At 39.3% G+C, this 23,302-nt stretch overlaps 2 protein-coding genes across 4 annotated transcripts; both read left to right on the top strand.

The window, feature by feature from the left end:
• Window positions 1-1,819: 1,819 nt before the first annotated feature.
• gpr183a (G protein-coupled receptor 183a) lies at window positions 1,820-8,035 on the top strand. Of its 2 annotated transcripts, none has more exons than XM_016669064.1 (3): window positions 1,820-1,990; window positions 2,579-2,696; window positions 4,270-8,035. In XM_016669064.1, exon 3 carries the CDS (start codon window positions 4,293-4,295, stop codon window positions 5,451-5,453), a length of 1,161 nt encoding a protein of 386 aa, XP_016524550.1. In that variant the 5' UTR covers window positions 1,820-1,990; window positions 2,579-2,696; window positions 4,270-4,292; the 3' UTR covers window positions 5,454-8,035. The 2 variants fall into 2 exon arrangements, with proteins under 2 accessions (XP_016524550.1, XP_007547237.1); XM_007547175.2 differs by lacking the exon at window positions 1,820-1,990 and adding an exon at window positions 2,164-2,311 and having other exon boundaries at window positions 2,563-2,696.
• A 6,203-nt stretch (window positions 8,036-14,238) lies between these two features.
• gpr18 (G protein-coupled receptor 18) lies at window positions 14,239-23,065 on the top strand. 2 transcript variants are annotated; one of them, XM_007547173.2, is made up of 3 exons: window positions 14,240-15,780; window positions 16,414-16,446; window positions 18,470-23,065. In XM_007547173.2, exon 3 carries the CDS (start codon window positions 18,471-18,473, stop codon window positions 19,488-19,490), a length of 1,020 nt encoding a protein of 339 aa, XP_007547235.1. In that variant the 5' UTR covers window positions 14,240-15,780; window positions 16,414-16,446; window position 18,470; the 3' UTR covers window positions 19,491-23,065. The 2 variants fall into 2 exon arrangements, with proteins under 2 accessions (XP_007547234.1, XP_007547235.1); XM_007547172.2 differs by lacking the exon at window positions 16,414-16,446 and having other exon boundaries at window positions 14,239-15,780.
• Window positions 23,066-23,302: the final 237 nt, after the last annotated feature.

Below are 23,302 nucleotides of genomic sequence, written 5' to 3'. Positions count from 1 at the left end.
TATCTCTCTTGGTCTGGCTTTAACTGCAATGAATGGATACGTTCACCTTCTCCGGTGCCATTGCCAAACTATAACTACAGACAAACAACAAATTCTAAAGCAGTGCAGAAAAGCAACGCTATCGTTTACAACTTATCACTCTGTTTGCTGTTCTTCCTGAGAAATTTAACTCCACTGAAGGGAAATGAGAATTGGAACCACTTTGGAAGTTCTTTAAAGGAAGAACTTCCAAAGTGGTTCCAAAGGAACCTCCTTCCTTCGCCAGGAAGTTCTTCAAGTCGAGGATAGTCTTGAAGAAGTTCCTGGCTAAGTTGCACACATGGTCACATTGGTCACATTCTAGAGCTTTTTTAATGCCCCTATCCTCTGCTCCAATGTATTCACAGCATCTTTGCTGTCCATTGCTGTCCTGTTACTTTGAGGTTTCTCAGGTCTGTAACCACATGTCTGGTTTCCCCTCAGTCAGATTCAGAGCTTCCTGTTATCGCCCATGCCCTCCCATGGTGTCTCTTGTTTTCAAGCAGTTCCAACAGTTACTCTTTATAAGTTCTTCACACATGTTTTTTCTGGTTTCCCTGACAAGCAGAGATTTTTGGTTAATTGGTCTCTGTAAATTTAGTTTGTGCACATAATGTAGTTTGAAGTGTGCTGCCCTTGTAAAGGTCTTGCGACCTGAAGGTAGGCACCCTAAACCCCAAGGATAAAAGGGCTATGTAGGAAGTGACGAGGCGGATGAATGTTCTTCAAGAACTCTTAAATCAAAAATCTCCAATCCATCTACAGTATTTTCTCTACCTGCTTATGAAACATTGGGATGCACAGGGGCTGTCATCTATCTCCAGAGGTCAAGGGGCTTGAGGCATCGTACACCCTGGATAGGTCAGCAGTCATTCCCAGTTGATAAACAGTAGAACCATTCTAACCATGGTTCTATGTAACCATGCTTAGAGCTCTTCACAGGGAAGAACACAGGCCAAGCTTTCAATGTCTTCTTGCTGCAAGGCATGTGGAGCATCCCCGTTTTGTTTTGTCTTAAATAAACATTTTTGTGTCTAAAGGTATCGTGTCACGAAGTCTGTTGAGCTTTACATCATGTTATAATGTCATTCTCTCATCCAAATACATACTGTTACCTGGCGTGTTGCTTTGGTTCTTTCATGGATGTTTGAGAAAACTCTTAATCTCCCATGGCAACCATTCAGGATGCACAAACACTTGGTCTCACCAAGAGTTTGTCAGAGTTTTGCGCAAATTTGTAGTGAAAAAACAGCTCACGACTGCAATGCATTTTGTTCCTTTTTATGTACTTGTGCTCATTAGCTGCGCATGCTAACACTACTATCACTGTAATGATCCCTTATCATTTTGGACTTAGCTTCCGTTATCTCCTTGTATCGATTCCTTATTATGATCCTAGTTTATTCCCTCTGTTAGTTCAGTTATTTCTCATTTCAGTTTTGGATTTGTTCTTTTGCATTTAACATTTATCTTCCCGTGACAGTTTATTCTTAATGTTAATTTAGTCGTCTCTTATTTTAAGTGTCAGATTTATCATTTTTAGATTTATTGCTTACATCTGTTATTGTATAGGTTTCCTTCCGGTTCCATCTCTGTTTTTGTCCTCTCATTCACTCATTCACTTTGCCTTTTATGCGCTTTCCCCCAGCTGCTAGTCATCTCCTCATTAGTCTCAGCTGCAGTCAGTTACTTGTAATTAGTTCATTTGTCATCTCCAAACATGTAAATTTACAGTAGATTATCGGCAGCTAGATATCTGTACTGCATTCACTTCGACGGGAATCTACTGTGTGAATAAGTTGCGGTACAAATCATGTGAATTTACAGTAAAATGCTCTCTGTAGCTGCCAGTAAATTTACAGGATCATAGAAGGGGCATTAATTATTTCATAGCCATTCAGACAAAAGCTGATTTGTCTCTGATTATCCAGCTCAGCTCAAAACATCAAAACAAAGATAGTCTGCTTCTGAAGTAAATAATGGGGAACTTCCTATTTCCTCATGTGTATAAACACTGCATTTCAACTTAGCGTGTTAAAACAGAGCATTTCTAAACTTGTAAAGTAATGTTGTGCAATTAGTATATCAACTTGAAAGAACAAACTGTCTCAAAAGAACCCAGACATTACATTAAAAAAAAAAAAAAACACTAATTTGGACAGAGTCAGCATCCTGACTAGAGCCACATCCTCCTCTTCGTGAACACATGGCACACCACACCGTACGACACCCAGACTGTCTCTTCTCCAGACCTGGATTGATGACTGACAACTTCTTGAAACCACGTAGAAGAGTTAAGCTTCATCGGGCTTTTTGTTCAGTCTCCTTCGGGTTTTTATCTGTAATGGAGGAGAGATAACATAATTCAAAAACCTCGCAAAAGTGAAAGAGGTGGAGAGAGAGACAGACAGAGAGAGAGAGAGAGAGGGAGATAAAGAGAGAGAGAGAGATCTACAGACAGACAGACTGAGAGAGATCTACTACAGGATATTTTGTCACTATGGTTACTGGCAGCAGATATCAATCTTGATTTCTGAATGTCAGGGTGTTTCCACGCCAGCGAGTGAGATCTGCTGCGCTGTTGGGCAACTAATTGAAGCTGATCAACTTCGGACAAACATTCAGTGGCTCCATGTGATTTCAGTGCTTCTGTACAGCAGGAGTTTCCATCTGTTGAGGTAAGCCTCGTTTCCAGACTTTATGGTTCTTACGGTTACCATGCAGTGAAAGTGCCCTTCTTCTCATCAAATATCAGTTTGTTGGACTTCTCGCATTTCATTACCAATTTAGCTGCACGTGAGACTCCTAAATGAAACATAATTAATCTGCTTCTTCTTCTTTTTTTTTTTTTACGTCTTTGTAGGATGTATATTTTCATCTTATCATTATTATTTGTTTAGCCTCTCATTTCATACAAAGAGTATTTGCTACTCTTTGAACCGCACCTTTCCAAAGTGCTAAATCGGGCACATTACTCTGGCATCATCCGAGGGACAATGCCACTGCGTTTGCTGCTATTTATGGGACAGGAAGCGTGTTTCATCACCAAACTATAAAGCAAAAGCGAATATCCTGGAGCTGATTGTTATTCTGGCTCAAACAATGCAACTTTCCAACGTCCAAACTCTGTGCCACCACGCCGCGGGGAAGTTGACTTCCTCACGCCCAAGGCTGTATCACTTAACACCTCGTTGTTTTGCCGGGGGTAACAATGTGGCAGCTGCATGCGGAATCATTGTAACAGTATTTTTCGTTTTTTTACTTCCTTTGAGTCACTGTTTGCTAAAAAAAAAAAAAAAAAAAAAAAAAAAAACACATCAGCAACCAGAACTTGCACTGTAAGTCAGTTGTGTTAATAAATGCATAATATTAATGTGCGAAAGGCAGTGATCATATCCAGTCTGATACTCGCTGTTTTTATCTCATTTATTGCTACACTATTAAAGATATATTAGATAATAACGTTTGGAAACCTCTTCCTTCTCTTTCTGTACAATTCAGAACGAACAAAGCTGTGCTTCCTTCTGTAAAATTAAATGGAATGCACTTCTGAGCTTTAAACAATTATGACAAGATTTTTATCTCACTTTATTTATTTTTTTCGTTCTTTAAAATGTAGTTTTATCTTCAACTTTTAAACCCTAAATAAAAAAAAAAACTTAGGGTTGCTTTGTTCAGAAAGAGCCACAAGATGGCACAATTTTCTTATAAAACAACTCCGAATTTCCAGCAAAATGTGTTTTTATCAAGTTTGTTGCCATACATTAAGTTTAGTAGTTTTAAACTACTGCTTTATCTGTTTCATTTAGTGTAACTCTTTAGGTACAAAGGTACTAATTTATGTCTAACAGTTAATGAAAATCATTCTCTTTTTACCAAAATAAGTCTCATTGCATTGCTTTTAGTTTTAGGGGGGGAAAAAATCTGGAAACATGACAACAGCAAGCGTGTAACATTAGTAGAAAATGTCATTTTCCAGTTGTTTGTCAGAAAAGGAAAAATGAAAAAAAGAAAAAGAAAGAAACCTGTGGCTTCTTGACTTCCTTTCTGAGAACAAAGGTGTTAAATTAGTAAATTTGCATGTGTTCTAGTGGAGGTCTTACAGGCCATGAGATTCATCCTTTCATGCATCCTCAGTAATGCTCTCTCATTTGGTTTCCTGTAGCATGAAGGCAATAAAGAATAAAAACAAAACTCATTCTGACTTCTTAAAAATTTGACTTTGACAAATTCTTTGCTTCCTTTTTGCAGTAACCAGTTCCTGTAACCTGCAAATGGGTTCTGCGTCTGCACCTGCAAGCATGGCCGTCTTAACCAACAGCACATGTGACACCCTGTATGACCATAGGAAATACGCCCGGGTCCTCATACCTATTTTCTACTGTGTTGTTTTCATTGTTGGGTTGCTTGGAAACACCCTTGCCCTCCATGTTATCCAGATAAACGTGAAGAAAATGAACTCCACCACATTGTACTCGCTCAACCTGGTCATCTCTGACATCCTCTTCACTCTCTCTTTGCCTCTGAGGATCATATACTATGCTCAGGGTTTCCACTGGTCTCTAGGTGAGGCACTCTGTAAGATATCAGGCTTTTTGTTCTACATCAACACCTACGCGGGGGTCAACTTCATGACTTGCCTCAGTGTGGACCGCTTCATCGCTGTGGTCTTGCCTCTTCGCTTTGCTAAATTCAGGAAAGTCAGTAACGTCCGCTACATCTGCCTTGGCGTGTGGATGTTGGTTCTGGTGCAGACCCTGCCCCTACTTGGAATGGAGATGACAAATAGGGAGCCTCAAAACTTCACCACCTGTATGGAATACCCCAACTTTGAAAAGGTGGATAATATTGCAACCATCCTGATTGGCGCAGTCTTTTTGGGCTTTTTCATCCCTGTGGTCACCATACTGGTCTGCTACTCCTTTCTAACCTCCAAGCTGCATTTTGCAGCCAAGAACAACCACCTGACAGAAAAATACGGCCGCAGTCGCAAGGCCATCGGCGTGATCTGCTGCGTGTCTGTGGTGTTCGTCATCTGCTACAGCCCCTACCACATTGACATCTTTCAGTACATGATCCGCAAGCTGGTGTCCAACCCTGACTGTGCGGACCTCACGGCCTTTCAAGTGTCGCTGCACATCACAGTCTGTCTGATGAACTTAAACTCCTGCTTGGATCCGTTCATTTACTTCTTCGCCTGCAAGGGATACAAAAGGAAACTCCTGAAGCTGATGAAGAGGCAGGTCAGCATTTCCTTTTCCAGTGCAGTCAGGACGTCACCCGAAGGTTCCTCAAAGGACTTTATCGACGGGCACAAGATGCAGCACAACAGCGAGAGGCTCACGGAATGGAAATTGCATGAGCAAGACCAAAGTACGGAACCGAGGCAAAGCGAAAGGACATACAGAATCTCTTTGAACATGAACAGTACCTAAAATAAACCACTGATGGACAACAGGAGGCATCCGGACCAACGTGAGGCACATTCTTTTGTACATTTTTCAAGAACAATTACTGTGTTAATTTAAAACAGAATGTAAGATATTGCTCATTACTTAAACCAGCATACATATTTTTGTAACTATGTAAAGACAGGAGGTCATCCCCCTCACTTCGATAAAATCTAAGTAGGGTGGAGTAAGTATGAAATCTACTGTATCTATACTGTGTTTTTCTATGAAATTAGGGATTAATTTGACAATAAAATAAATCCTGACACTGCAACCCAAAATCACAGTAGACCTTAACCCCCACAGTGATTATATGGATAATAATATGTAATGTTAGTAATAAACTTTATTTAGAAAGAGACAAAGAGACAACAGCTCCAACATAAATGTCACCAATTGATGCTCTGTACCAGAGCACACCATAAGCTAATTTGCATCTGCAGTCTCTTGAACAAAATCAATAAAGCCACGGAGCTCTAATCTACTTTCCACTTCGGAAATATCTGTTCGGTTTCTTGTTAGCGCAAGTAGCGAACCAGCCAATCAGCGACTGAGGACAATTTCATATCTAAATGCAGTGAAAACACTCAAACCAAGCAGCAGAACAGGAAAGAAAACCATATGTCAGTTACTTTGAATGTGGCTTGTTTTTGGTGTGAGTCTGGCTCATCTGGGTATTTTCAGAAACTACTGATCTAATGGGATTTTCACTCACAGGGCTCTCTCTCTCTCTCTCTTTGTGTGGTTCACAGAAATTAATCCAAAAAAGACAAAAACAAACCAGTGAGAGGCTGTTTTGTGGGTGGAAGTGGGGTGTTGATGTCAGAGGAAAATGGCAGACTGGTTTAAGATATAAGGAAAGCAAACAGCAGCTCAGATAATCACGAGTGGAAATTTGCTCTGAATGCCAACATGCTATGGAAAACCCCACCGGGTGCCACTCCTCGCAGCTACGAACAGGAAGGTAAAGCCACAATTTAAAAAAAAACTTAGCCAACATTGAGATTTTTGGATCCTCAGAGGTAGATTTTTGGCAACAAAATCATGACACCATGGATCAACAAATGTATTTGTATTATGATCATTGCCTAAATACTACAGTGCACTCAAGTATACTGTTGCTGACTATGTCCATTCCTCTATGACCAACCTGTACCCATGGTGCTCGATCCATGTCACAAAGCTCAGATCATCTCAAAGTTTCTTGAACTTTGAGATGAAAATGTCTTCACTGCAATCCAGTCGTCTCCATAGTAACCAGATTGCAAACCAAAAGGGCACCGCTAGAATGTTGTGGGACATTTGCATAATGGATGCCGTCGTGCTAATACGGCCCAAAATATGTGAGACTTGTTGAATCTATGCCACATAGAAGAAGGGCAGTTTTGAAGGCAAAGGGGATCCAACTCAGTTCATTGTACCTAAAAATGTGGCAAGTTTCGTTAAGACCGTCACACAGAAAATCTTCTTACTGGAGTTTCAGGTCCGTTAACACCTAAAACCCAATAATTTAACATTTTGAAAACCAATTTCATTCATACTACCTTGTAAAACAGTAGATACTGAATCATTTGTTTTCTCTCTGTAAAACTTGTAAACAGTCTTTAACTTGTAAATATATCTCTCTTCCTTTTTTATTTTTTGTAAGTTTTCAGCAAAGACTCTGCTGGCATTCATCCATGTTCTATTCCTACTTGAAAATAAACTGTTTGCTACTTTAACTGGTTCAGAAAAGTGACATTTTGTTTACTTACCAATGATTATCTAGAAGTTTTTTTGTGTTCCCAGTCCTTCTAAAAGCAGAAGACAAAACCCTTGGGGCTAACCCTGCATACATACAGAGAACAAGCCCCAATAAGTTTTGAAGAATTAGCTATATTGTTGTTGTCTCTGCCTTGTATAGCTGAGAGGAGAATGAAGGGTATACATGGCAATGCATAAAAATATGAAGTATTGGAAAAACAAATTGTAATTCTGATTTTTGTAACTGATGCGCTCAGACAATGTTTTTCTTCTCTGTTCCCGATGGCCACTAATCATCAGGTGCATAGAGCATAGTTCATTTGGACAGCTAATACATTTTATTTGAACTAAATATTATTTTTTTTAATTTTCTTTTATGCTTGACCCTCACAGTCATCACCATAAATGTCTCAGATTATTACTTGTTCTTACCAAATCATTAACTGATAAGGATTCTGAGATGGTTCATCTGAGCAGCAACATGTTGCTCTCTCAACATGTTGCTCTCTCAAGCATTTAGTTTTCTTTTTGTTTTGTTTTGTTTTTTTGTTGTTGTTTTTTTCAGACTGTAACATTTTGATGGTGTGGATTAATAAAACAGAATGATTTCACAGAGGACCGTAGCGTGTTCTCCAAGAACACCTGAAAAACCAAGCAAGAGATATTTGTTATTTAAGTAAAAAATTGTTCTGTTTTATCTGTTTTATCATTTTATACAAAAATAATATGTTGTGTCGCCTTGTAGTAATCTGTATAGATAATGTTTCCAGGCTGTCTTAGTGTTATATTTGATTATTACTGAAATAAAGGGAAGTTATCTTAAAGTGCAAATGCCTGTTTCCCCTTTTCAGCAATGGTAACCGAAAAGTAAATTAAAGGATTAATACCTGCTGTTTATGTGTGTCTGACACTGCTAAGCTGCACACACACACACACACACAAAAAAACGTGATGTTGAAATCTGCCTCCGTTTTTATCTTTGGTGTATGGATCTGTTGTCAGAGCTCGGTGTTTGAGACATATTATTGATATATTTCTGATTCAAGGTTTGATACTTCTCTTTGTGCTTTACATAGAAGTCGGTCTTTAACATGCCAGTTTTCTGTTGTTTTGCTGTTGGCTAAACTGGTACCAATATAGAAGTAAATTACGTGTAACTGTCTTAGAGAACTGCAAAACAAATGATTTTTGTGAGGAGAAGAACCAGCTGTGGCTATGCAATTTTCTAAAATAATAATAATAATAAAAAAAATGCAAACCTCAAAATAAAATGATAGTCAAAGAGTGGCAAGCTAAGAACCATATTTCACCAATTCACACCTCTAGAGTTTCAATCAAATCTGAAGCAAACGCTAGACGAGAGAAATGGTGCAAAGATAAAGCAAAGTTGAAAATAATCACAAATCAATTTCAGCCAATGAAAAAGCTTCAACAAAACCTACAGACTAAAACGTCCTAGACTGGAATGCCTGGTGTCTAGCTATTTCCATTTTGGCCTGCTGCAATATGAGAGGTGTGAGAAAAAAATTAACAAACTGTCACTTCCTCTTTTTTGTCAGGAACCAAGAAGTTTTCTCTTGTATCAAGAGAAACATTTCTCGGATGCATTCAGACAAATCATGCTGAACTGAGATCCTGATATTACAAGGGGAACCATTTTACTTTAAATAATTACTTCAGGTTTGTAAGGTTTTGTGTGTGTGTGTGTGTGTGTGTGTCCGTGTGCGAGAGCATGTTAGGTTTTATGTGTGAACGATGAACGTACTTTGAAAATAAAGCCTGATTCTGATATGTTTTATTTCAACATTATGTTAAACCTTTTACCTGAAAAGTACATAAAACATAATTAAATGTCACACTATATTTGCACAGAAGCTTTTAGTAATAATCTTTATAACAAAGGCAAAAATCACTTTTGTTGTTGCCCTTTTGCACATTTTGCTGTAACCACAAACTTTCATGACTTGGATCAGATTAGAGTTGACATTTCTTGTGATAGACCAGAACAAATTGACCAATCAGAAGGTAAACAATACATGCTTTTCACATTATTATTTTTTTTTTTTACATGAATAAAAGTCTGAAGTGTTTGTGAGGAAGCAAGTTTACAAAATCTGAACTGACACTTTTCGGTGGTTGTAGGAGCCAGCCTTTGCTGCACATCCAGCTGCTCGTCATTTGCGGTATTACACGTCTCACCCGATTTCACACATGATTATATTTTTGCTTAAGTTCCTTGCCGCTACTTCTCGGATGCATACAGACTTTGACTGGGACAATCCAACACACATTTTAGCTGCCTTGTATTCAGGTCCATTAGCTCTGACCAGCTTCACTGCTTCTGCTAAAGAGTTCTCACAGGTTGTTCTTGCCGTCACCATGTCTCACCATGTGGATAGAGTGTTTAGGATAATGTGAAGCGTTTGTTTTTGTATTTTCTTTCTTACCACATATTTAGTCAGTCAGGCTAGTTCTCTGGTTGTTGTTCTTCTTTTGCAGCCTTTCAGTTTAAGTGGAAGTTTGTGTCTTGATAGTGTCTTTTTTATGACATACCCTTTCCATTTTTCAACAATCCACTCAACAAGTGTTCAAAGAGATGCTCAAACCTTGGGATGTTGTTTTTAACACCTCTACAATTTTAGCGCTAACCTTGCCGTAACGTTTTACGGTCCTCGTGTTCTCTGATGTTAATTTGTAGCCCGTGGGTAATTTTGTTGTATTTTGCTATTTGTTTGTGCTTGTTTTCGTCAAAGGTCTTGCTCAGGTCCTCTTCCGTAGCTGTTCACCTTTCCCCTGATTAAACTCACTTGGGTTCAGTGTCACTCTCCGTCGCTCCTCTGCGTTTATGCTCTCTGGGTTTTTATCGCGCCCTGCCGGTTTCATCAGTTTTATCCCATCCCGTTTCTTGCTTTGCTCGTCTCGTGCCTTACCTGTAAGTTTGTGTCTGATTTTTTTTTTTTTTTTTTAATTCAATCCTTCATCACCATGCTTGCAGTGGCTGCTTGAAGTTCAAGTCACTTTATTGTTAAAAGAAACCCAGGTTCTGTTGCTTTCCCGTTGATTGGCTTGATTTTTAATTGCAGCGTTTCTGTTCCACAGCACGCTCACGTGCGTCTGTCCTGAATGAATTGAAGGAGTGCGTACCTCTTGAAGTCTGGCGAGCTCCGAACTGTGCTTTTCTCTTTTAGCAAATATCAAACACCCCTACAATCCTTTAGTCAAAAAGAGAATGAAACCAAAGTGACTGCTTCACATCCAGATTATTCTTCTATAATCTCAAACACTTTTCAGATCATCTCCAAGTATGCCCACCAGAGGTCACTTTTACACAAAAACGTACTTTAAACTTTATAGCACAGTAACTTACTGTTAATCTACAACAACAAAAACCAGTGTTACGAGACAACAGTTTTGGTTCGGCTCTTGTCCGAAACTCCTGTTGTCTGGTACTACAAACTCATAAGTCATGACATGTTAAGACTCTGAGCCTTTCACAGAACAGCAGGATTAATACTGAGGCTATACTGAACACAGATGAACTCCACTTACTAATTAGGTGCCTTCTAGAGTCAATTAGTTATGCAGGATTTTTATTTAGGGGTACCAGAATACAGAGAGGTGAATACACAGCACACTTTTCAGATGTTTGTTTATAAAAAATCTTTTAGAAAAATGTGAATATCTATTCTGTGCTATGTGTCGCACACAATCCCGATGAGATGCATCAAAGTTTGCTACAAAGTGTGTAAAAGTTCAGGGGGTGGGAATATGTTTGCAAGGCATTGTTTTCATAGAATATTGTAAATAAAACTCCCACACGGTGAATACACAGCGCTGGAGATCACTGCCACGTCAGATGAGTAGTTCTCATATCAGCACTGGCATCTGGCGAGTGACATTTACTACTGTGTATTTGCAAGAGCTCACTTGTTTCACAGAAAAAAAAAGAAAAAAAGAAAAAACAAACCTGAGATTGTATCAGTTTGTGGTTGAACTGCACCAAAGAGAGAAGTTAAAACGTCACCACAGGTATCAAGGGGGAAAATGTACCCTTTCCTCTAGATGCTCAAATCAAACGATCAGTTCCAAGAATTATTTTAATTCTTTGTGTTGTTCACTTTATTTTCAGGGAAACATGAGCGCAAAGATAATATCACAGAGGAAACACTAGAAGGAGTAGATATTAATCTGGCATTAGGCAGTAATCCTACTGTCATAAAGATCAAGAAGCTTTTTCTGTGACAGAATGACTTCCTGCTTATTGTTTTGTTTGTTTATTAAAACCTATTTCTTCAAAAGTATTTTATTAAGAAAAGATGGTGAGCATTAAAAGACGTTTTTGTCTGAATGTTAAGATTTTTATCCAATGTAAACAACGTAGACAGAAGGCTGGTTGAGGGGGATAAAATGTACCTGAGCCTCCTCTAAAAGTATTTCTTTTCATAACTGATTCATTTAAAATATTATGGGGGGTTTTAAACTCTGTGTAAAACCTAATACCATTTGTTTTCAGTTGTATTTGTTTACTTGAAGTCAAAGTGAAATAATGTTTTAAACTGATAGAGAACAGCTCATACTTAAATGTTGTGATCTAAAAGCCTTATATTTGATTAATGATATTGCTGCCTATTGTTTTGATCCTAGCAGCAGCTATTAAAAGCATAATTAAGAACACTGATTCAGATTTTTTTTTTAATTACTTTTATAAAATACAGAGTCCAGGTGTCATTAGGAGCACAAAAAACCCCTCTGACTCTCAACTTGTTTTCCATTTTTATCTAACTCCCAGTATTTTAACATGGTTACACAATCTATTTTTTCATGATACTGTTCCTTTACTGGGCCAACTGGACCAGTTATTATCTCCAAATATGATTAATGGTGAGCAAGTGTGGTCCACAGCAGCGTATTGTTACGTGTTTAATATCTTAACCTCTCTGTAAGCATGCTTTCATTCTTTTTTTTTTCTGTTTGCTTTCATTCAAACGTGTCCCTTGCTGATAGTCTAGCTGCTTTGTTTGCAGTAAACACTGCATTTCACACATATAATTGCCATCTGCTTTATCGCCTTCTCTCTATCGCTTCGCCGTCTTTGGGGATTCGGTGAACCCGCTTGTTTTAAAGGAACAGCCTGAAACTATAAAGATGTATCAAAATATCCCAGGATTTAAATTGTACGACAGCTGTTTTCCGTTTTCCGATGCTGAAATATTTGGGCTTTCGGCAGAGGTGGCTCAAGGTTAAACGGGGCCTCGAGAAATTTTTATTTTCGGCCCCCTTTGAAATGTTTTCACGCCTCATTATTTTTTGAATTTGGCCCATCTTGATTAACGGCAACTGGTCGGCCAACAATTAATTAAAATGCGCTTTGCTATGGCTCAGGTGGTTTATATCATCAATTAGAAATACAACAATTAAGATGAAGCACACATTTTTATTTTCTGTTTATACTTAATTTTAATGTTACTTTTATAAATGCTCTCCTGACCTTAGAGGGAAAAGATGTGACTTAATTCCCACCTTGTTTGGTAGCTCAATGAGGAAAACAAAATTTGAGGTGTGGTAATGTTTTCTATCTGCTGTTGACACGGTTTCATCAGCACTGCATCGCTACTTCTCCAGCTAAAGCTCAGGGAAATGAAAAACTATGAAAATGGGTAGTTTCTTCAAACTTATACCAGAATGTGACTCTTAATGAGGTCTGAGCTTTTTAACTCAGAAATACTGAACTAGACCAATGAGTTCAGTATTTAAAGAGAAAACTTGGACTTAGAATTAAAAAAAGTATGTTCTGGTTTTTAATGAAGAGTTAATATATGACTTACCAATTTGCCAAAAATTCAGAGATAAAATCTGGAACAAACATAAAGAGTTATTTCTCGCTAATCTATTTTTTCTTTTCTTTTTTTTTTTACTAATAGTTATGGTGAGAATGAGATAAAAAAATTTCCCCAACCCAAACAAGATTCTTATTCTGATTAATTGAATGAACAAACTCCTTCATCAACAATATGTTGGTTCAAATACCAGGGAAGCAATATAAATATATATATATATTTTTGTTTGTTTGTTTTTCTCCCAGTGCTTTAAAAATAAAAAAAACCAGGTTCTACAAATTTCAAGTTCTGCTCTAAAGAATCTCTGTGCAGTGTTGGACAATGCAGATTGGGGTCTAATCAATTCAAGTATTTTAGATTTGAGATATTCCTTAGAAATTTCTGCATTCGACCTTTTACTCCAGCACCGAATCAGAACCAACTCCCTTCCCGCCCCCAGACTGTGGGCCCGGGCGATTAGCATGTTTTTTTCCATCTCATAGTTCAAATTATGAATAATAAAGGGCAAAAATGATTCAGTTTACAGAAGCAAATTTCCCATTCCATCAAAAGAGCTAATACATGACATCAGAGAAAAAAATTACCTATGTGACAAGGAGACAGAAGCTAATGAGCCACTAAGACAGAGAACAAATTCATTTCTGTCGTTTATTAACTCAGCAGTTGCTACCTGGAGGCACTTTACAAAACAAGTCGAATTCATCGCAAATTATTTATTTATTTATTTATAACCATTAGACTCCCTCTAGAGATCAGGAGTTTAGGAAAGTATGGCACAGCTGGGAGCAATCAAGGTGCAGACTGAACACAGAAACCTAAATGAACACACAGAAAACCCAAATCCTCACAATTTCACCATAATCCCAAAGAAAATCTGTTGGTTTGAGCTGAAGAGGAGAGCGCATGAGAGAGGACAGAGTATGATGGATAATCTCAGTTTGTACAGTCCAGTCCTTCAGAGAAACACAGCATGTAAAAGTGCCAGAACACGGTTATACAAACCGATAAAAGAAAATAGTGCCAACACTTTCTCCACCAACAATTCTGTTTAACATTTTATTTTTCTTAGTACGGAATATTTACCCTATTGAAGAAATGTTCTCCAACTAAAGATTAGATTTTTAACTTCTAAAAAAAAAACATGCAATAAATGAATTCATTTTGAGTGTTTTTGCACGTTTTTAAGCTCTGTAAATGTAAACTCAACCAACATATTTGCATAGTAAAGAAAATACTAAGTAGTAACAGCAAAGACGAATTCAAAGAAACGAGAATGAGACGCGCTCATCATCTCATTTTTAGGCAGAAAAGGGTGTAATGCTTCACGTCGGCCTCTAGAGGACAGTGTACAACAGGTTAAAAAGGTGATGATACACAAAGAAAAACGAGCTTCCAGTAAACACCTGTATCTACCTTTACTGACTGAATAACTAGCGCGCAGACTCGCGCACGCACGCACACACACAAACACGTATCGTGCAGTGTAGGAAGGATTTACAGGAGCATTTTGTGAGGAGTGGGAGACTTAGTGAGGCAACATGACAAGTATCAAAGAGAGGAAAACATCACACAGACTGTTGTCATAACAACATATTGCAATGAACGCCAAGCACCATCTGCTCCGAGATTTTTTGAGACGCATCAAGAGGACGAGTCGATGGATAATTATTTCCCAGGAATAAGAATTAGACCGAATGGTGGAAGCGCTGCTCTTGAAATCCGGCGACGAAGTTTGTGTGCTGCGGTCTCAGTTTTGAGAAGTTCGGGGGAAGCGTCTGATTGCTTTTGTCGCGTCGCATTGAGGTCAGATACTACAGTAGCCGCATAGAGAAAACGAACAGAAACAGGAAGTCGTTCTTCACTTGCACGGTTTATTTCACATGAACTAATAACGGGAATTGAAAGTAACTGTAAGAGCCGGGGGAGCAGGGCGGAGGGAAAGAAGTTATTTTATCGCTCAGTGTTCTTTTGGGCCAAACGTCCTAATTTATGGCTGTTAGCCGTCGAAACTCAAATTAATCACGCGCATTAATCTGCATTCAAACCTGGCGCGGGCTGACCTTGAGCGTTTCACCTGAAGTATGCGCTCTGCATCCATTAAGTCGACGCGATGTAAAACCATCTCACAGCATCAGCGTGAAGTGTCTATTACCACCGTCTTATTTCCTGTTTATATGGCAACTGCCTCAACATCCTGTTTTTAATTACTTCTCTCCGGCAGCAGATGCTTCTCGCAGCAACCTGCTGTGGATTACTCCCCTGAGAACTAATGTGCTGTGACAGACCCCACTTTTCCAATCAATAACTCGCCCTAAATCTGCCATCTCTCTGCCTGCCAAACACACTCCCACTTCTAATGGCACATCATTTTCTTTAAGGGGGTGTAATTGCGTGCTGTGGAAAAGCTGCAGCCTCTCTATCTGTGTGTGTGTGTGTGTGTGTGTGTGTGTGTGTGTGTGTGTGAGTGTGTGTGTGTTTTCTTCTTTTTCTCTGTTCCGACCACGCTCGTACTGTAAAAGGGGAATGTAAAAAGTGCAGAGGCTAGAGCACACAGGAAGTGATGAGGGGCTTTACACAGCATGCAGTCTCGCCACCCCTGCCATCACATCTGACAGGCGCACTCACTTCCCTGTTTTGACTGTAACAGTTGAGACATTTCGACAAAAAGAAGTCACTTTCGCTTCACAAACCTGTTGACGTGAACGTGTCAGGATGTTTGTTTGATTCATGCGGTAAGTTAAGTTTGTTTTTGTTTTTTTGCCCAGGTGGCCTCGGTCTTGCTGATTTTATCCATATTTAGGTTGATGATGGGGCAGATTAATGGGAGATGTAGTTTATAGTACGTCCTCAATGTGTCTCCTCTTGCAGATTTAAATTACACGTGGTTTTATGCGTACATCTATAATTCTCTCGCCTTTTCATCACTTGTTATTTAGTATCAGGCCATATAAATTGTGTAGTTCAATTCAGAAAAGGGCCAAAGAGCGTAGAAAGAGGGAGGGTGGGGGAGGAAAGTAAAAGTTGTCTTGATCAACAAACTTTCCTGAGTCTTTAAAGTGAATCTGTGTGTTTATTTGTTTTCTTTGTATTTTGGTTCATTTTTTCCATTTCTAATTAAAATTTTCTTGTAGTTAGTGGTAGTCTGTCTTACAGTATATGAAAATAATTATAAGGACTGACGGTCATGTTCTGCAAATCTAAAAAAAAAAAAAAAAAAAACCACAGAATTTCCATATTTAGGGGTGGCAACTTTCTATTTCAATCACTGTCGGGACTTTTTTTTTGTTCCTCCACAAGAGAAACACTGACTAAACTCAGAGAAAAAATGTCTCATTAACTTTTTTTCTTTCAAATTTGTTTTGTAGATTTGACCAATTTGATATCTAACGCCAGCATAAGTAAGTTGAAATCCCTTTTCTTCTTCTTTTTCTTTGTTTCAACTGGCATTCTCTGATGTCAAGAAGGCCCTCTTGACATCACGGAAATCTTTTTCTGAACAAATTCTCTGTCAGATTTAAGGACCATTCTACAAAGACTATTATTAACAAACATATTTATGTAAATAATCTAAATACTGTCCCAGTCCAAACTGACCTGAAGCTCTAAAAGCATCACTTTCTCTTTTGAACCTGAAAAGAGTTTAACTGCATGAGAACTTCACTGCTCTCCTTTTCTGAAACATTGAGCTCAGTGTTTATTATTTCCATAGGTGTCAGTTCACATGAACACAAACCACAGGAAAGTTCTGACCCATCTAAAATAAGATCTGGTTAATAAGGAAATTGCAAATGCTTTTTATACATGCATATTATACTATACACTATTTGCTTGTTTATTAAAAAAATGAACTTGCACGCCTCTGAATATTTTGTCTATATGGACATTTTTTCCCCTTCACTAATAGTGTTACAAGGCCTTTAGGGTTGAAAACAAAACCGCTCTAATTTGTATACTTCACCTGTTCTTGGCGATACAAGTCAATATCAACAATGTTAGAATTAATAGGATTCTGTGTGTGTGAGGGAGGAAAAAAAAACAATGACAATTAATATCAAGAGAGTCATAAGAGAGAGAGAGACACATGTGAAGTACAAAAACCTTAAACAAATAGCTCCATTATTGTTCTGGTTTCTTGCACAGGCAGGTGCAAAGAAGGCCTCTGTGTGTCTCATAACAAGAAGTTCCTAAGCATGGCTGAAGTAGTGCTAGGCTGTAGATTCATCTGAAACATTTGCTGCCCGTGATACCCTTTTATCTCGGTCATACAGAATTATTTCTTTGGTTAGCAGAAACAGAATCAGTTCAAAGCAAGATGGACGCCTTTACGCTGTAGAGACGATTCCTTAAAATGTTTTGCATTTGCCCACAAAAGCTGCATGTAGAGGGAGTGTACAGACTTGGTGTTTGCGCCCTGTGTTTTCTGTTGCTACAAAGACCCGATCAGGAATTTCTACTGAAAAAAATACAGCCTGCTCTGAAAGGAATGGCCCAGATTATTTGAAGCAAAGTTCTGTGTAGCTATGGCCAATAACAGTTCCTTACCAGTGCTAAGAATACATAATTTTGCCTCAACAAAATCCTGGAGAGGATGTCAAACAGCTAGTCAACAGGGTCCTTAGCTTAGTTGATAATAGGCATTATAAAACAACTCAAGCCGAACAGAAATACATCTGTAGGATTTAACTCTATTGGGCATTTTCTGTTCTCTCAGCAGAACAACATCGTTTTGTTTTTTTTTCCCACTGATGTTATATTGGAGGGTGCTGTCGACTGTATTAATCTGTCCCGGCCAGCTGGTAATGAGTCCACTGGGTTAATTTCTAAACAGCTCTTGGTGGACTTGCAACAGACTGACCAGGCGGATTGATACAGTCGCCAGTGAAGTAAAACTGATGTTGTTTGGCTGAGGAAGCAGCAACAAGCTTCACTACAACCTCTTGCAAGCATGAACCCTCAATAGGCGCCAACTAGTGTTTTATTTCAGAGATATCAACTGTTTCAGATGGATTTATTTTATATTGCAAAACATTTTTAAAATTGCTACACTCTCCAGTTTAATATCATCAGACCTTTTTTACTGTTACCGATTACTTCACTAAACCCATAAAGGGTCATTGTTGTTAAAACACATGGCTGATATAATTGTTTCAGAATGTGTTCTTTTAGCTGGCTTTCGTTAAATGTTTAGTTTTTGTATTATTTTTCTAAAATACATAAAAGATATGTTCACATACTTATTTAAAGTTGATGTACTTGTTACAAGATTCACAACTATTTCCTTTTAGCTCCAAATCTGGTTTTCAACCCAGATGTTAAAATGCTGCTGTGATTCTGGTGAAACTCTGTGACTGAATCTTTAAATCTAAAGGTATCTTGATAAAAATTAACATCTCTATCTTTCTTCATATATGTTTTTTTCAGCATGAATGTGGATCTAAACTCCTCAAACATGTCTGTGGATCCTCTGGCAATGAAGACGGAGCAGGGCCCAGTCGAGTATCGCATAGTCGGCCTGGTCTTCTACAGCTTCGTCTTCGTCATAGGAGTGATAGTGAACTTCACTGCCTTGTGGGTTTTTGCCTTGACCACCAAGAAGAGAAACTCTGTCACCACCTATATGATCAACGTGGCGCTCGTGGACCTCACCTACATTTTGCTCCTGCCCTTCAGGATGGTTTACTTCCACCAGGACTATTGGCCCTTTGGAGACGTTTTCTGCCGGATCACGGCAGCGCTAACCATCTTCTACCCCTGCATGGCCCTGTGGCTGTTCGCTCTGATCAGCACTGACCGCTACATGGCCATTGTTCAGCCGAAACACGGCAAGGAGCTGAGGAACGTCCCGAAGGCCGTGGTGGGCTCCTTGGGGGTGTGGATCATGACTCTGGGCAGCAGCGTACCCCTACTCTTCTCTCAGGACGACCCCGATCGCGACTCCAACTACACTACCTGCATCAAGATGCAAGACATCATCTACATGCGCCGCGAGAATGCGGTCAACTTCGTTAGACTCATCTTCTTCTTCCTGGTCCCCATCTGCATTATGATTGGCTGCTATGTCGTCATTGTGGACAACCTAATCCACGGACGCACCTCCAAGCTGAAGCCAAAGGTGAAGGAGAAGTCCATCCGGATCATCATCACGCTCATCGTGCAGGTGCTGGTTTGCTTCGTGCCGTTCCACATCTGTCTGGTGCTGCGCTTGTTGGGAAACGGCGAAGACGGCGGCTTCAACACGTGGGCCGTCTTCACCACGTTCCTGATGAACATGAGCACGGTCTTGGACATCATCTTGTATTACATCGTCTCCAAGCAGTTCCAGGACAGGGTGATCAGCGTGATCCTGTACAGGAACTACCTGCGCAGCGTCAGGAGAAAGAGCCGGCACACGCACACAGGCAGCGTCAAGTCGCTGAGCAACCTCACCAGCGCGATGATATGAAAGTCTGTGGCACAGATACTGTACCAACAACATGCACACTAGATGCATCGCCGTGTACTGTTTGTGTATAATTACCTGAAGGATCAAGAAACTGCAATTAATTTTCCCCGAGTGCAATTTACACTCACAGTATGGAAGTGCTGCTGTTGTGGCGAAAACATCTGTGTTTCAGAGCTGATTGACTCACCCATGAGACTTGAGTTGTTTCCATGCCTTGTTTTTTTTTTTTTTTTCCCCTCTGCTAAAGAAAGCATATGCGGCACAGGTGTGACGTGTTCAGGTGAAAATGTAACTGTTTAAAACAAAGCATGCAGTAGTTGTGCACAAGCATCAGAAACCTCAAGAAAGCAGCATGAAGAGGGTCTGACATCCTCCACAGGAAGCAGCGGTGGGGTTGACGCTCGGTTGCTGCACCACATTTAACTTAACAGGTCCTTCCTCTTCAGCCTCTCAGCTCTGCGAAGGCAGAGTGAGCAAATCTAAGCCATGAGTGATGCGTGATGTCACCTGTCTGCTTTGCAAATACACCGCATGTGTTTGACTTCTGCCATTTCGTGTTTGTTGAGTTTAAGATCGACCACTTGAGACAGGAGGCAATTTCAACACGCAGCTCTGACAGTAAAGGTTGCCGCGAAGGTTGCTTTAAATGAACCGGCCAGGTGATGGCAGCATGGCACAGCTTAGACGCTATCCACCTGCCAGAGCAACACACTCACACAGCGCTTTTAAAAACTTTTGCAGAGTTGACGGCAAAATAATTTTGTCTCGGTTGCATCGCCGCAAAAATATTTACCTTTCATTCATTTAGATTCATAAAAAAACATTAGTACATCAGTTTTCCAGTTAACAACGGCCATAACGGCTTCCTCCACCAGGAATCTGACTAAAGCGTGTTTATGGTGCAATGTGAAAAGTATTGATTAGGTGTTAAATGATTTAGTTGCTTGGAGTGCATTTACAGTAACATGCTCGAGAGATGTCAGAGAGGCTATTTACAAGATTTACTGCAACCTTAACCTTTAAACAGAAAACCTTTTTCAGCACATGGATGTTTCAGTTTCAGATTTCTGCCGCAGGTGAGAGAGGCATTTTATTCAAAATGTCTCTCTCATGTAAAAATACTGAAGTCAGAGCAGAACAGGGGGCAGACGAGCCTTGCAGGCAACACCAAAAATCAACATTTTAAGTGTTAGGAACATGCAAGGAATCCATCTGTGTTGATCATCCAAAATATATGGTACAAAAAAAATAGAACCCTCAGAAAAGAATAACTCTCAGTATACTCTCTATAGTAAAACTTGGTGAAGATATATTTCTGAACTCAGTAAACCTACATTCAGTTCCCACTCTTCTTAATGAGGTGCCTAACAAGGCATCACCTGAACAAAAAAGCATTATGAAAACCTGCTGGTCCAAATATTGATTTCTGAAATCTTCTTGAGCTAAAACTCAAGTATTGTCTTGTTTTCAAAATAAAATAAAATAAAAAAGTTCTGAAAGCAGCATATTTCTTAATTTGGACTATTTGTCATATTCTGCAAATAAATACTCAAACTGAAGTTCGACATTACATTTGGAAATTTTAGGGAAATGTCAGTAATTTGGAAACTAAAACATCGTTTTTTTGAGAAGTGTGCATGATGAAATTTCAGAAAGTACCCCCGAACCTCATAAGCTGTAAGAAAACAGAAAGCGCCGCACATCTGAAAGCACAGCAAAACATGACTAGAATAAAGATTTTTTAAACAAAGCAGTAGAAGTTTAGAAAACAGCAAAACGTAACTTTGAAAAAATAAATAAATAAAAGTAAACACTGGAAATTTTCAGGAAACAATAGCATTTCCCAAACACTCTCGGTTAAATAGTTGACAATAAACTGAACAACACAGGATAACTTCAAACACCTTAAAGACTGGCTGCAGGTCATTTTGTTCTTGTGCCACTTCAGGACCCCCTCACCTTACACCCAGGTGTTACCGCTGACTCAACATGTGCTTTCCATTACACATTTCTTCATTTTGCTTAAGGGACAGTTCAGGGTTGTTGTTTTTTGTTTTTTTTTATTAAAGTTTGTGAAAATATTCTTGTAAATCTTCCCTCACCTACAGTAAACATGAAACATGTGGCAGTAAGTTTGTAGAACAGTGAGATCAGAGGAGAAGCTAACAGCCGGTCAGAAAGACAGCATTACAAAAGTGGTTGTTAAATGTCTTTATGGGAGTAATAATGTGTTGAGTCCCATGAATATAAACATTTTTTTTTTTTAGCTTAGGATGTTTTAAATAGATAAATAAGACATGAAACATGAGAATTGCTTTTGTTTTCAACAACGTTAAATAGACCTTTAAAATGAGCCTTTAAGGAATTTGTTACAGAAATCTGGTTAAATTTCACAAAAGAACTGTGAAGGCACAACAGTGGAAAAAAATAAAAATAAAAAATACTCAAGCACCAGCAGAGCTCAGAAGTGACTGATCGGTGTGAAACAGTAAATAAAAACCAAACTACTGCTCAATCTGGTAAAAGATTCTGGTTCAGTGGATGTTTTTCTGAGCGTTATCGCCATTGTCTTTACAGTAGCTACGCCCCGTCTGAACTCTCTGGGTCTCTGGGAGACATTTGGCCCAACTTTTGCAGTAGTCACAGGCGAAGACGAGGCCGCTCCGTCCGATATAAGGGGGATAGATTTACATTGTGTTAAATAAGAGAAGGCAGACAAGCGGGATTTCCATTTCGCATGCAATATTGGCACCTGCACTCCATCATATGGTGATAGTTTTATTGGCTAGTGGACTACTGGTGGATTTATAGCTCGGGAGTCAAAGGTCGGAGGAAACATCAGAGGGTCGACTATCTGTCCCACCTGTTAGACATAAAAGAGAGGAAAAAAAACATCCACGCTCCTCAAAGCAACTGGCATTTAAAACAATTAAGTTTCCTGTCAAGTCCCTGTGATGAATTATCCGGAAGCTTTACCCGCTGTAATTCTAAATCTTCCCAACAAGTGCCTTTGTTGTAGAGAAATTAATGAAAACAAGATTGTCTTTCATAGGAGCTGATCTCACAGCGCGACAGCCAGCTGCTCTTCTTTGGGAATAAAAAAAACAAAAAAAACAGTCAGCATTAAACACAGCTCACGCAAAATACTCCTTTTCTTTTCTTCTTTTTTTTTCCCTACCACTCGTGTGGAAAACAAATCAGGCGGCAGGCGCAGTGGCCATCTGTTTTGTTATTTGATATGTGTGAATACATGTTGTAATGACTTTGTTTGTGAATCGCTCTGCGCGGCGGAACACACGAGAGCTCTCGAAGTGCTGGAGTGTTCAAAGCTAATCATATAATTGGACACAATAGTCGATGACAAATGGAGACGCTCGGAGCCAGCCAGCTGGGGAAGTGAATATGTAATCATTGTAAAATCATATCATTTTTGCATATTTGAAGACAGCTTAATAGAGTTTGCGTGTCAGCGCGCCATCAAATGATGATCAGAGGCAGTTCTGCCGCATTTGTTTCCCGAATCCGACTTTGTTAGGCTATTTATCTTGATCTTGATTAAAAGTGTTTTCACAAGAGTTTGCGTCTCCCGTGTTTATTTGTGCTCCGCTGGTAAGCCCAACTGTGGAAACAGACTTGGGACAAATGACCCCCTTTAGAGTTTCTGAAGACAGCCTCACGAAGAGGTAAACAGCTCCCAGTGATTACTCCTCGCCCGCGGTGTTTCTTTTCTCCTGTTTACACAAGCAGCGCCTCGTGAAAGTATTCGAACTCATCGAGCTTTTCCCACTTTTCGACAGAACGCAGCATCAAAA

This window comes from Poecilia formosa, unplaced genomic scaffold, assembly GCF_000485575.1.
Source record: "Poecilia formosa unplaced genomic scaffold, Poecilia_formosa-5.1.2 Scaffold19, whole genome shotgun sequence".
NCBI classification, from domain to species: Eukaryota; Metazoa; Chordata; class Actinopteri; order Cyprinodontiformes; family Poeciliidae; genus Poecilia; species Poecilia formosa.
The sequence above is the reverse complement of the archived record's forward strand: the minus strand, read 5'-3'. Positions and strand labels throughout refer to the sequence as shown.